Source organism: Bos mutus, chromosome 14, assembly GCF_027580195.1.
Source record: "Bos mutus isolate GX-2022 chromosome 14, NWIPB_WYAK_1.1, whole genome shotgun sequence".
Taxonomy (NCBI): Eukaryota; Metazoa; Chordata; class Mammalia; order Artiodactyla; family Bovidae; genus Bos; species Bos mutus.
In genome coordinates, this window is record NC_091630.1 from 18,605,289 (window position 1) to 18,619,826 (window position 14,538).

The following is a 14,538-nucleotide window of genomic DNA, read 5'->3' on the forward strand; positions in this document are numbered from 1 at the left end:
TTTGAGGGGACTTCACTTGCCTGCAAGAGTTTTGAAGCTGCATTTCCCCTTTTCAGCCTTTCTAGGGATAAGAAGGAGGAAGCTAACGTGGTTGGATGGCATCACTGACTCAATGGACATGAGTTTGAGTAAACTCCGGGAGTTGGTGATGGGCAGGGAGGCCTGGCATGCTGCAGTCCATGGGGTCTCAAAGAGTCGGACACGACTGAGCAACTGAACTGAACTGAACGTGTTTGAGCCCCATGGAGGCTGCAGAGAATTCTGGGTGAGTGAGCACTAAAAACGGGGGAAGTTTCTGAAAAGCGTTTCTCAGCCAGCAGTACTTTAACCCTGGCTGGGGTGAGTCTCTACCAAGCTTTGTGTACCCGTGACTCATCTGAATGACTCCTTCCCTCGCCAGAGGGGCTACTGGTTCTTATGGGGCATCTCTTATGTGCTGGACACTGAGCTAAATATGACATGTATCATCATATTCAATCATCCATAGTCCACGCTCAGATTCACTGCACAAACTTTTCCATCCCAAACATCCTCAGAGCCCACCTATTTCATATGGAGCTCTGGGTACTCTCTATAAAAACCACCATGTGGAAATAAGGCAGAGAAGATGAAGATGGCACAACCTTTTCACATCATAGCAGGTCAAAGAGCACCCCAGAGTGTCTAGAATTGCTCTGCCCAATGCAATAGCCACTAGCCACTCTGCCTGTGAGCTTTTGAATGGTGGCCTCTGGATTGAGATGTGCTGTTAAGTGGAAACTCTACACTGGACTTCATAGACTCAGCATGGAAAAAAATTGCAACATAGCTTATTAAAATGTTTCCTGTTGATTCCATGTTGAAGTGATAATATTTCAGATATATTGGGTTAAATAAAATTTATTACTAAAGTTAACTTCAAAAAAAAAATCAAAAAAAAAAAGTTAACTTCAGCTCCTTTTTAAATATGGCTAATCAAAAGTTTTAAATTATGTCTGTGGTTTGAATTTTATTTCTATTGGGAGGACTGCTCTAGTGGAATGTACTTAGAACATCTCATTGTTTCCTATTGATTAAAAGTTCTAGATGTAATGAAGTTACTTGTTAGTTTATAAACTTTTTTCCAGTAGAGATGCAGATAATTTCTGTTGAGTGGAACAAATAACCCTTAAGATTTCACTGGTTTTATATCTAACCCAGCAATTGTGTCCTAACATTTCATTATTCAATCATTGTTAATTCCTAACATCTTGGCTTTTTATGTGTTCTTTGTACTGGTCATAACATCTTATTGGTTCCCTAATTAATGAGTTTTTAAAAATCCTTGACACATGTTCATTTTACATTTAAGAGTTTTTTCTTAACTTTTTGAAAAGTTTTTTTTAAAAAAATAAGTGATTTTTACTTTTTAGGCCATCATTAATAGCATGCAAACCACATATGTCATTTAAAATTTTCTTGTAGTCACATTAAAAAGTAAAAATTAATTTAAAAAATATATGCCTTTTAATTTTGTATGTGCCAAATATTATCATTTCTATAATCAACATAAAAACATTATCAAGTTTATTTTACATTCTTTTTTCATACTCACCCTCAGAAATCTGGCCCGTCTCAGCCTGGACCAGACACTTTCAAGTTCCTAAGAGTCACGCGTGGACGTGGATCTCGCATTGGACAGTGCAGGTTTTGACTCTAAATGTAGAAGTAAAGGAATATGACCAACAAATAAGTCAGCTCAAGACATCCAGGGTCCACATGTGAGCTGGAAGGCGGTTGTCTCTACTAAGGCAACCAGCGGCCCCAGGGCAGAGTAGAGCTGTACCTGATGAGAGTCTGCCCCAGTGCTCAGGAAATGCTCATCCCACCTTTGGGATGAGCATCCTGTCCACCCACCAGCTGGGTCCACCTGAAGAAAATCACCTGTCTTTTGGGTTTCTCTCATGCATGCGTGCTAAGTTGCCTTAGTCGTGTCCTACTCTTTGCAACCCTATGGACTGTAGCCCGCCAGGCTCCTCTGTCCATGGGATTCTCCAGGCAAGAATAGTGGAGTGGGTTGCCATTTCCTCCTCCAGGGGATCTTTCTGACCCTGGGATCGAACCTATGTCTCCTGTGTCTCCTGCACTGGCAGGTGGGTTCTTTGCCACTGGCGCCACCTGGGTTTCTGTTTCCTCGTTTGTAACATGGAGGGGTTGAAGTTCTCTGAAGTCCCTTTCGTCACTGATGTGCCATCATTCTCTGAACTCCTCCTTGGGAGCACCCTCTGGGGAAGTCAGCCACTCACTCTTGGAAGCATCTGAGTACTTCTGAGTCTTCCTCTTGTTCTTGTCATCTCTTGACAAGAGGCTGGGAGGCTGGGAAATGGATATGGAGCTGCCCACTCAACCCAGAAGAGGCTGCTCCCTTTAGGCCAGTGGGTAGGATCTCTTGCTTCATGAAGTTCTATAGTCAATCTTATGCAACAGAAGATGAAGGAAGTTAATTCCCTTCTGAGGATTCCAAGAGACTGTGAAGGAAATTAGGAGCCAGGATGTAACAAAGAAGAAAGAGAAACTCCAGGTTGATGGCTCACTTAGGAGCTGTTAACTAAATGTCGATGTCTGTAGGTGAAATTCTCTGGAGCCTTAAGACCAAGTCTTAAGTCTGTAGCTCTTAAGTCTGTAGATGTTTTTGCATAAATCAATGAGGGGAGGCCAAACGGATATGCCTTCCTCCAGTCCAACAAGATGCATATCCTGTGAGGATCCAACAACTAAATAACAGGGAGATGCCTCACCTGCTGGTGCCCAGAGAGAGGGCCTATGGGACAGAGGCTCAGGGAGGTCAGTTTCTGTCTGTAGGTATAGGGACTGTCTGAAGATGGGAACTTCCTGTGAATCAATGGACAGCATCCAAAGGCTGGGAGATACAGGCCTTTGAGGTTCCAGGCAAAGTCTACCAGGAGAAATGTTCCACGTGGAGGCTTAGGACCTGTCCAAGTGCTCCCCTGTTTAAATCACCTTATATTAATAACAGTTGTGCTTGAATTACGCCTTTTATTTCAGCTTCTCCAGTGACCGGCACATTATCTGGTCCACAGCAGCTACTCACTAGATGCTGAATTCATGCATGAATATATCAAACAGTTCACCAGTGGATAAAGCAATGAATAAATAAATACCTGATTCTTTCATCAGATGGTTGTTGGACTAGGTGTTTTTTCCAGGCTTGAGAATGGAGAGTTTAATGAGCTAGGAGAGATAGGAGAACCACCCCTTTCTCTGGCGCTGGACAGCCCTTTCTTCTGACATTTCCACAGAGCGGAATGGCCAGGAGCTTTTGAAGCAAAGGCTCCCTTTCCTCCTGGCCCATGACTTACTGAAGCCATCTCCGGACAGAAAGAGGAGGCGGGGAGGGAGAAGCAGGGGCAGAGATATTTTCTGTCACATTTGGACTTATCCATTCAGGCCAGTTACATGTGTCCCATCAAGTCACAGCAGGGTAGGCGCCTTACATACAAGGGCAGCATTATGATTCATGAGATGCTAGAGAGGGCACAAAAATAGCTCCTCCCCTGTTGCCTGAAATCCTACCACGAGGGATGCACTAATTATTTCTTTATGTCTTAAAGAATAATTCTGATTTTAGGAGTTCTCTACTACACTGCATAAAAACCTGGGTGAACAGACACCCTTAGTGCTTATCAGCTCATGTCTTAGGGTCCTGTAGGAAAAAAAGTCAGCACAAGATGCCTGAAATAAACTCTGCTGTCTTTGTTCCTTAATGCTGCAGAACACTGGGCCTTTTCCTCCCTGGAGCTTAAGGGTTTAACATCGGGCCAATTTCTGGTGAGGGAAGGCAGATATAACACTCTAACTGCAGGCTATTAAGAGCCAAACAGATCCTTGTGGAGGTCCTTGTGTGAACAAGAGCGGACCCCACCAATCCACAGGGCACAGGACAGACATCTATAATAAAGCCTACCTTGGACTAGAACCCTAGGAGCCAGGTACATCTTTAAAATACACCCTAAGCTTTCCAAATTTGCCAATAACTCAAAGTGATACTGCTATTATCATGGTCCCTTGAGGCTATTTTTTTATATTAAAAAATAGCTGTTAAATATAAAACAGACTTTATTCTGGAAATACGGTCTTGGGAGCAAATTACAAGTGAGATTCCTTCTTCTAACACAATATTTTTTGAACGCCTATTTCTAGTAAGTCATTGTTGCGTGCTATGTATGCGTACAAAATTGCTTCAGTAGGGTCCAACTTTTCTGCGACCCCATGGACCATAGACCACCAGGCTTCTGTCCATGGGATTCTCCAGCAAGAATACTGGCTTGGGTTGCCATACCCTGCTCCAGGAAATCTTCCAGACCAGGAACTGAACCCACATCTCCTGCACTGGCAGGTGAGTTCTTTACCACTGGCACCAACTGGGAAGTCAGGTAGGTGTTTGCAAAGTCAAAAAGGGAAAAATCTTTTTGTTTGTTAGTACAGATGCCAGAAAGAGGTTTACGGCTTATTTACAATCGTTTGCTAAGGATCTATTCTGCGCCACGTTCTATGCTGAGTGAAGAACAGAATGATCAATAGAACATCGTTTTTGCCCTCTAGCAGCTTAATTCACTGTCCCTGTTGGGTGTGACTTGGCTGGGGTGTCTCCAGAATGCTTGCCCTGAGTAGGGAGGGTACACTTTTCCTGGTGTCCTCTTGTATGTGCAGATTCTAGCTGGGGATGGTTTTATTCATTGTTGAATTCCTGCTAGAGGTCAGGATAATTTTGGGGTCTCCCGTCAGCAAGGAGAGTGTGGTATTTGGGCAATTTATTTATATAATTTTAAAACAATGAGAATGTTGAATAAATGATGTGCCCTCTACTTTCTTAAGAGAGATTTTTTTTCTTTCACAGCATCAGCAATGGGGTGGGGCTATCACATGCCTCCTGTCACGATACCCTGAGGACCCCAGCTCATTTCAGGGCAACTCTTTGAAAAAAGAGTACAACCTGAAACTAACGGGAAAACATCAGGGAAAAACAAAGCCCACAATCAAGAACAGAAACACAGATCATTGGCCTGTACTCTGAAAACATGCCATGAAGACGAGAAGCAAGAAACTGTGTCAGGTTAAAGGAAACTACAGAGACATAACTAAGATCCTGGGTTGGATCTTAGACCCAGAAAAGAAGTTCCTTTCTTCTGCCACAAAGGTCATTAGCAGAACAGGCAGATTTGAATAAGGTCTGTAGACTATAGAATCGCAGGTGTAAATTTTCTGGGTTTGATCATTATATAGTTTTATATAAGATTATCTTATTTTCTTTTGTTTTGGCTGTGTGGTGGCTTTCAGGATCTTGAGACTCCTGACCAGGGATTGAATCCAGGCGCCCCCTGCAGTGAAAGTGTCGAGTCCTAACCATTGGACTGCCAGGGAATTCCTGTGACTGTCTTTTCTCTTTTCAAATAAATAAACACTCCAGCATACACTGGTAAAGAGGCATCACCTCTCAAATTTACTCTCACATGATTCAGAAAAATTACTCAGGGAGAAAAATATGGCAATATATTGACATTTGGAAAGCTTGGATGAAAGGTACATAAAAATTCTTCATATTATTTTTACAACTTTTCTCTAAGTCTAAAATTTTACAAAAGACCGTTTCATGTTTGCTACTCTTGTTAAGAATATGCAATCAAAAAAGGTTTTTAACTCTAAATCACCTGAAGTTCCACAACATTGATCCTATTTCTTTGATGAGAGGACACTCTCAAATTTTGCTAAATGTTTTAAGATACACGGACTATATTAATATATAACAGTTTTTTCTTAATAAAAGACTGATTATAAGGCTTTCTTCCCAGGAAAAAGTGGTTGCTGTTTTGTGTCATAAGACAGATTTTATTTTCTGGAAAAAGTAAAATTCCTCACTGGTGTTTTTGCTTGTTCCTTGAAAGAAAAATTAATCAAGTAAGAACATGTTTTCTCAGTTTACTGAGCTGAGTTTTTTTAGATTACCTGCCAGATTATTCAATTATTATTCAATCACCTGTTCAGTTTTTTTCAGTGTCTTCTTTTTCATTTTGGTTTCTATTCTTTCACCTTCTTAGTCGTATCAAAAACCGTTTTATCCTGTTTCTTTCAGATGGCTCTTTCACTCAAGCTCTTAGAGTGTGAATCCTTCCGTTCTTTTGCAGTCTCACCCTTGTCATTTTTCACTGAGCTGAGATTGTTTTAAAAGTGGAGATGAAGACCTAATTGCACAGCCTGTTAATTTCCTTCCTTTGCGGTGCGCTGATGGAGGGATGGGTGGGCAGCTTCGTTCTCCATGTCCTCACCTGGCCCACTCCGCCTTCGGCGGCCAGCTGCACTGGCTCCAGCGGGGTTGCATTAGGTGGGGGCAGCTCTCACAGGACGAGAACCAAAGAAAATGAGCATTGCTCTCCTCTGACCATGACAGATGTTTTAAGCCAACTTTCCTAGCCATCTGTTGATTCTTTGGAGATCAGTCACAGATTAAATCTTGAGCTCTCTCACCATCAGCTGCTGCTGCTCTGCCCTTCAGGGGATCCCAGCCAGGCAACCCTTTTAGACCAAGTTCCTGGTCTTGATCCTGGCCTCCTGGAAGCATGTCCACATTCTTTTGTCTTCAGAAATCCTGAGAGCAGACCATTTCGAATGCCATCACTTTTCCCCATCTGCTATCAGTATCACCAGCTAGACACTGTCTCGACTCGAGAATTCCCAGTGAACCTGGCTTCACAGAGCATCACACAGTAGATTTCACAAGTTTATGAAATGCCCTCTCCTTTCTTCCCGCGCAGGCAGGTGGTGGTGGAGGGACATGCCCAGCACTTTAAAGCTTTCTCCAAACTGTCTCATTTTCAATTTTTCTGGCTCTTCAACTTTTATCCTTAAGACCAAGTGTGGACTAAAGTCTCCAAAAATGATTATCTGGATATCTATCTTGCAAACCTTGGGAAAGAAAACAAAGGACCAACAGCTGTATTTCTATTTGACCTAAGTACTTCTGTGTACGGATCATAAAAAAAGTAGATTTTGTACTTTTAACTCAAGTCAATAGACCTTCCCTACAGAAACCAATTAAGAACTCCTGAAGAATCCAAGAGATGAAAAAATATTGAAAAATTTAAGAATCGGTTGGTGATGGACAGGGAAGCCTGGCGTGCTGCGATTCATGGGGTCGCAAAGAGTCGGACTTGACTGAGCGACTGATCTGATCTGATCTGAAGGTGCAAAAGGAAATGCCTCAGTGATTTAGGACTGAGTGCAACATGTTTCCTCTAAATGTTAAGGAGTGAGGAACTTAGGGTGAATTCGCTGAAGTGGTTTGGCTGGTATGACAATTCTTCAGACCCCAAAATTCTTCAGGATAGACCCAGAATGTGCTGTCAAAAGTTCCTAAAGACTTTCCTCTTTCATGTTGAGACCCTTCATCCTCACTTGTTTCAGTGTTTCCTAACACACCTTACTGGCTCAGTCATTCTTCCGGCCAAAGCTCTGGTTCTTGCTTCCTACTCCTGCACAATTAAATGCAAAGGATGGTAGGAGTTTTAGGGTGTAATGCATGGGGTGGCGATTTTTAAGTATTGACGGCTTCACGAATCTTGCTATTTTCCGTTATTTTTAAAACTGCCAATCGTTTTACCATTCAAGCAAGCTTTTGACTGATTGGCCCTCTGTACTTTGTTTCCATTTAGTTCCTTTCCTTTCTTTGACTTTCAATACCCAGAACTGGGTTAATCAGAATCCTTGTTTCACCCCTCTTCTTGAATGGATCTCTGAGTATTTGTGAACCCACTGCCCTGCTCCCAAGCAGATAACCAGTAACGTATTTACCTTGTCTTCCCATCCTAGCCTATCCCTCTCCATAGTTCACCTCTGTTCTACATTTTGTACTTGTCATACGAGTCCTCGGTACAGAAAGTTTTATCACATTGTTTGCCTAAGCAAAAGATCTGCTCATTTTTGAACTTTATATTGTACTGTATTATGTAGTTTACTGAGGCTGTTTTCTTACTCAATGTTATTAAAATTCAACCATGTTATTGACAGGACCATAGTTGACTTACTTTCATGAATGAGGACTATCTCATGGGAAAAATATTTATCCATTTCCTTTCAATGAACGTTTGGATCGTCTCTAGGTTTTTTTCCCAATAGTTTAGCTCTGAAAACTCTATTTGTTTCTTGGGGGACACATGCAAGTATTTTTAAGAGATGTGTTCAAGAGAATTGCTTGGCTACTTTACAAGATAATGCCAAATTGTCCAAAGGGATGTAATTTAAACTCCAATCAACACCGTATGTGACATTTCCATCCACATGATCTCCAATGTCTGGTACGGCCAGACTTTCAAACTGTATCAAATGGAGTAAAACGATAGTTAATTTAAGTTGTGGTCTTGGTTTGCCATTTCTCTGTTAAGCCTCTTTTCATGTATTTAATGATCAGATATTTTCTTCTATAAAAATGCCTGTTCTGAATCTTTGTCCATTTTCCTATTTTTATTATAATTCTTTACATATTTATACTCGCTTTTTGTCCAATGTCTTTCCTCAGTTGTTTCCTTCCACTTCCAGGTATAAAAAAATTCCTATACAGTTGAATTTATATTAAGGTTCATATATTGACTGCTTTAATGTTTCTAGTTTTCTGAGTCCACCTTTACTAGACTTTTCCTTACAGACTTCAAGGTCAGCAAGTTACTCAAACATCTTACGACCATTCCAAAGTTTGCTTTTAAATCTTTCATTCTTCTGGTTTGATTTTTGTTTCCTGGCTCGCGCGACCTTAACCAACGAGCAGTGGAACCTGCAACCTCTGCAGTCAAAATGTGAAGTCCTGAGCACTGGACCACCAGGGTACTCCCTGATTTGATTTTTGTGCATGACAGGAGTTAAGAAAACCAGTAGAACTTGCGTTCATTAAAACAAAACATAAAATTATGTGTTACCTCTCTCCTCTTGACAGTTTTAACCTACCTGCTCCAAACTAATTCAGAATCAGTAAGGTGAAAAACCTGTTGTGACAGGTAAAACATTAATCTCTGCTTAGGAAACATGATCTGCTAAGCAGATCCAGACTTTTGTTTCGCAGACTGAAAGCTTTTTTTGGGGGGGCCGGCAGTTGTTGAGATGTTTTACACACCCTTGTTTTCTCAAATACCCAAACATTACATATTCCCTCTCCACCTAGACTTCAGCAAAGTGGACACTAAGTTATAGCTCATGAAGTAAACACATATCCCTGGGCTTTAACTTAAATTAGAATCCCTGAGACTGGGTGCTGGTAGTAAGCATTTTAGACAAGCTCCCCTAATGTGATCAAAAGCATTACAAGTGAAGAGCCACAGGTGTTAAGAAAGCAGAGCCCGTTTCTTCCTACACTCTCACAGGGCTCCTCACCTGAGTGCAGGGAAGTCGAAAGTTCTATCTTGATGCCTTTGTGCAGACTATAACCTCCATCAGGTCCCATCCATTTTCCAAGTCTGACTCTGACATAAAATCTCTAAAGTCCACCTTAAACACTCAGAACAGTGGCTGGCCCTAACCAATCTCTAATATTAAAAAATGTAAGTATCTACTGAAATATTGATAGGGTTTTAAAGTTCTTGAATTAGAAATAATTTTACTAATGACTTAATTTTTAGTAAGTCTGGGTTTTCAGAAATTTATTTACTTATGAGTATTTACATGAAATACTCAACTGAATCCCTGGCATCACCTAGGATTGATAATAGCTGTGCCTAAGTATATCCATTCAATATATCTTGGTTTCTGCATTCTTATATACTATGGGTACACAGGTCAGAAGCAGATGTCCTTGATATACTTGGGGGCTGACAGTCAAACACAGACTTCAAAGGACCAGGTGAGTAGTATAACCAGACTTGGATGTACACAAGCAACATTTTTAGTTTTCAGACTTTTAAAGTAGACCTACCACTGTGATGGGTTCTTAAATACCATTTTTTGATACCAAAAGTATCAGTTTCCTTAGAGACATGTTGTAGTTTCCAAAACAAAACAAAACAAAAAAAACAGAAGACCTATGAAGACCCAGTGAGCAGATCTTACGTTTAGGTCTCTTGTATTTTTAAAGGAGCTAAAATTAATCAAGATTGTGATTGGTCAGTCACATCAAGGTAACAGGAAAGTACTTTATAGATGCAATTTCACATTCAGCAAAGGATCCAAGTCCAGCCATTTCCCAGATGCCTAGTCTAAGCCACCATTTTAAGACTGCAGATATTTTGATTCCACCACTATAATTTCCTATATGGTATGTGACAAAATAAAGTGGCTTTCTTACTTCTTGACCTTTTTTCTACAGGAATGTGTATCTCTCTGAGCACATAGGGCCATTTAAAGTTCTCGCACACTTCAGGCTCTCCTCTTAGGGAATAGACTACAATGTTCCTGCATCCAAATAAAATGCCACCCTCCCCTACTGGCAGTATAAACCACTTAGACCACCACCACCACCACAGGAAGTCTCAAATTCTTAGACCTGCACTCAGTCAACTCAAGACTTTCAAACATCTCACCATCAATCAATAAAGTCAAGTCACTCAGTCGTGTCCAACTCTTTGTGACCCCATGGACTGTAGCCTACCAGTCTTCTCAGTCCATGCAATTCTCCAGGAACAGTACTGGAGCAGGCTGCCATTCTCCAGAGGATCTTCCCAACCCAGGGACGGAACCCGGGTCTCCCACATTGCAGGCAGACGCTTTACCATCTGAGCCACCAGGGAAGCCCAATAAAGTTAAGACCTGACACAAATAAATCTTTGGCTGCAGATTACAAACTGGCTTTAACTAGTTTTAAAAATATGCTCTGGGCCATGGCAAGATTGTTGACTATTTTTAGAGAAGACAAGAAAACTCCTATAGTTACTAAGTCCCTTGACATTACCTTTTAATCCTCTTTGACCCCCACCCCAACTGGAAAAGCTAGGACCACAGGCCAAAGTGGCAGCAAAATTCAGACTTCAACTGATCACACTGCTACCCACTCACGAGGCACAGCTCTCAAGTGGATATATACATTTAACAACTCCAATACTACACATACACCAAATACAAAAAACGTTGAGGTCTCCAAATTCCTGGGAATGTTGACAGAAACAGACATGAAGCCTGAATTGGGGGCAATTTAAGAAATGTTATAAAAATTTATTATTCGGATCTCAAGGCAAAAAAAAAAAATCTCAGGTTGAAATCTTCATCTACTGGGCACTACTATGCAAAAACATTAACAGCTAATATTAATGACATTTTATCACAATTTCAGAATCAAACTAGCTTAGCAGATGACTGAGGCACATAAGTAGGCAAATGAGACAAGCTTTAGATTTTATTTATAATTTACGTGAATAAGATCCATCTCCTCAGTCTAGCTTCATTCCCTGTAGCTATAAAAAGATTTCATGTCCTTGGCCTGGCGGTCAGCAGAAATTAACAGAAAAAGAAAAGAGCTGTGAGTGAAGATGCATTATTGAGTTGTCCCAAATGCATAAGAGATCTCTTACTCCTTGAAAGAAAGACCCCAAGGCCTCCATTGCACTTTTATTTGAATGTAAGATTTGGGATAGTTGTCCCAGAGGGCTAATTCCCAATTTAATCTGAGGTCATAATAAAACAAACAACAAAACAGTATTTGGGATTTCAGTTTCTCACCCTTATCATCAAGACTCACTGCCTCCCATCATCAGTATTTATTGAGCATTTACAGTGTACTAGGCACAATAGAACATACAGAAAACATTGTCCCTGCTCTTGAGGAGCTTACATTCTAGAAGAAAAAAAAAAAAAATACACCTCTTTTAAAATGGTTATTTTTGTTTGGTGTTTTCTGCAAGGTACTGAGGAAATAGTTGGTAGGGTGAGCTTTGGGTATTACTTAGCCCCATCATTATTTAAAGAGAGGAAGGGGAAGGAATTTAAAGGCAAAGACAATGACAGACCATTCAGGATAGGGTAGGGTGTATAGGGAGATAACACAATCTCATCAACTCAGGAGAGATTAGCTGCAGTGAATAGGAAGAGGGAAATAGTCTGTGGGATGCAAGCAAAGGAAGCAGGGTGTCCTTAGACATTGAGTGGAGCCAGAAAGATCATGCGGCCTTTTCCCCAAGTACATGGCCACCAAGTAGGAATGGTTGGTGACAAGACAGAGGCTAAAAAAGGTAATCCTGTGCACCTGACAAATAGAAAGAAGAAAGGATCAAAATTGAAGACAGGCTAAAGAATACCAAGAAATTCTTAAAAACAAAAGTGATTTGGAAGCACAAAACTTACAGTTAATGCTACCCAATGTCATGATGGGCCAAGAACACTGTGGCTTCCTAAGTTAGAAAATGCCATATACCAAAATTTTAAATGGAATAACATTACTTTTTTCAATCAACTCCCCGTCTCTGAAAAAAATTTTCAGGGGGAGGAGGGAGTATAGGACATGGTTGGGAACAGTAGTAGTTATCTTAGTAGTATTTTACCGTTATGATAAACTTCGTATTCAAACTTGGTAAAAGCCCATTAGCTGCCAAGAGGGAATAAGGAATAAATTTCCAAAAATGTACAATTTTCTTTAGAGAAGTTTCAGAACCAAAAGACTAATTTACATGAAAAGCTGTAGAGAAAGTAGTTGAAAAGTCCATTCATAAAACTTTTATTCCACTTACATGAACTTAATACACGTGTTCTTAACAATTATGCTTGGATTGTTCATGAAAATCTCATAAGACATTAAACAAAGCTAGCCATCATCTCAAGTTATTTCCCTGTTAACTATTTTTTACAGCACATGCATGTTAGGCAAGTATCAAAAAAAAAAAATCACAAAAGCAAAAAAAAAAAAAAAAAACTAAAAAAAGTTAAATACATGGGTTTTTGTTTTACTGCTGTGCTTGATATACATGAAGTAATGAATATCAAGCAATTCATTTTTACTGCATCTTTACTTGTACATTTGTTCTTAGGTTGCCTAAAACATTTAAATACAAATAAAATGAGTGTAGCAAAAATAATGAAAGCAAACAGCAGGTAACTTTACAAATAATGGAATGTGAACCGTTTCTGCCCTTATCCAGAGTAAATTGGGTCACAACTAAAGGAACACTTCTATAGCTGCAGTCAACAGTGTGCACACTGAGTCTGAGTATTCCACAGATAACACATGGTTTAACATGCAATATCCATGGGATATCCATTTCTACTACAGCTTTGTAAATGCTCCAAACCTAAAAAGTACCCACAACTACACCTGTGATTGGAACCAATTATCCCTTTTATTCCCCACCAGGACATACCAATATGCAGGCAGTTTTCTTTGCTTAGACATGGAAGCAGTTTTAACACTGGCCCTTGTGAAGCCACAATGTACCAAAAGTACTATGCCAAACATTTATAACTTGTATAAAAATTCCACATCCCCATATTGGCCACCTCAAGATGAAAACAGATAACTCCCTAAATGTTAACTGGCTCTACTCCCCTAATATTAAACATAAAAACCACATGGGAAATATAGAAATTCAAATAGAAGTAACATAAACCTGTCATAAATCGTAAACAAAAAACTATTTGTGGGACAGCATGGATGACAAATGGTCTACTGTGTAAATTTTAGAATGAGGCAGACAAAAGTTGGAAGGCAGGTTAATTTTCCCCTCCTTCTCCTGCTTCAGCTTCGTCTCCTTGGGTATCCGATGTCCACAACTAGTTAAAAAAGAAAGAAAGAATTTTTAGTATATTTCAGCTTGAAAATTTTTTATCATATACTCCAAGGTACCAGAATGTAAGCACAATTATTGGAAGGCTTAAAAAATAGCAGCACTGAAAATAGCCTTAAGATATAAAACACCTCCAGGAAACTATCCAATACCCTGTGATTAAACCATAATAGAAAGTAATAAGAAAAAAATGTGTATATGTGTAATTGAATCACTTTGCTATACAGTAGAAATTAATACATTGTAAATGAACTATACTTTAATAAATTTTAAAAAACACCTGAATATAACACATTTATTTCCTACCTAATCATTCTTCCAGCACAGTAAATACATACCAGAGTTGTCTTTAAATAACAAAATCAGATTAAGGAAATGCTTGGCTATTCATAGAAGGTAAAGAAAAAGTAGATGAAATCATAGAAATGCCAATTCTAAACATCAATAGCTATCAGATTATAGACTGTCTTCAAAGGCTGCAGTGTGTAAGTTCAGTGCAACTAAACCATAACCCTCAACTCGGCCCATGCTCAAGGAGCTCAGGCTGACTTGACTACGTCCCCCTCGTAGCTTTAGACTTCCACTCTAAAGAGAGTCCCACACTCTATGACATTCAAGAGTCAGGAGCAAGTCTGGACTAAAATACAATTTAACTTTACTAACATTTTGTTTAGGAAAACATACCTTTTGTGAATCTGTCTGATTCAAAATATATAGTTAAACACAAAACAGTATGGTCAGAACCAAATCTTACAAGAGGTAAAAACTGAACTGTCTCAAACTGGTAGGACTATGAAGCCTATTGATTTTTAGATTA

At 39.8% G+C, this 14,538-nt stretch overlaps 1 protein-coding gene across 3 annotated transcripts in view; it reads right to left on the minus strand.

Annotated features, from left to right (window-relative positions):
• Window positions 1-11,543: 11,543 nt before the first annotated feature.
• YWHAZ (tyrosine 3-monooxygenase/tryptophan 5-monooxygenase activation protein zeta) overlaps window positions 11,544-14,538 on the minus strand; it is a 34,787-nt gene continuing 31,792 nt past the window's right edge. For all 3 annotated transcript variants that reach the window (XM_005887010.3, XM_070383057.1, XM_070383058.1), the window contains exon 6: window positions 11,544-13,707. In XM_005887010.3, the coding sequence (XP_005887072.1) occupies window positions 13,648-13,707 (60 nt within the window). In that variant the 3' untranslated portion in view covers window positions 11,544-13,647. The remainder of the gene's footprint in view (window positions 13,708-14,538) is intronic.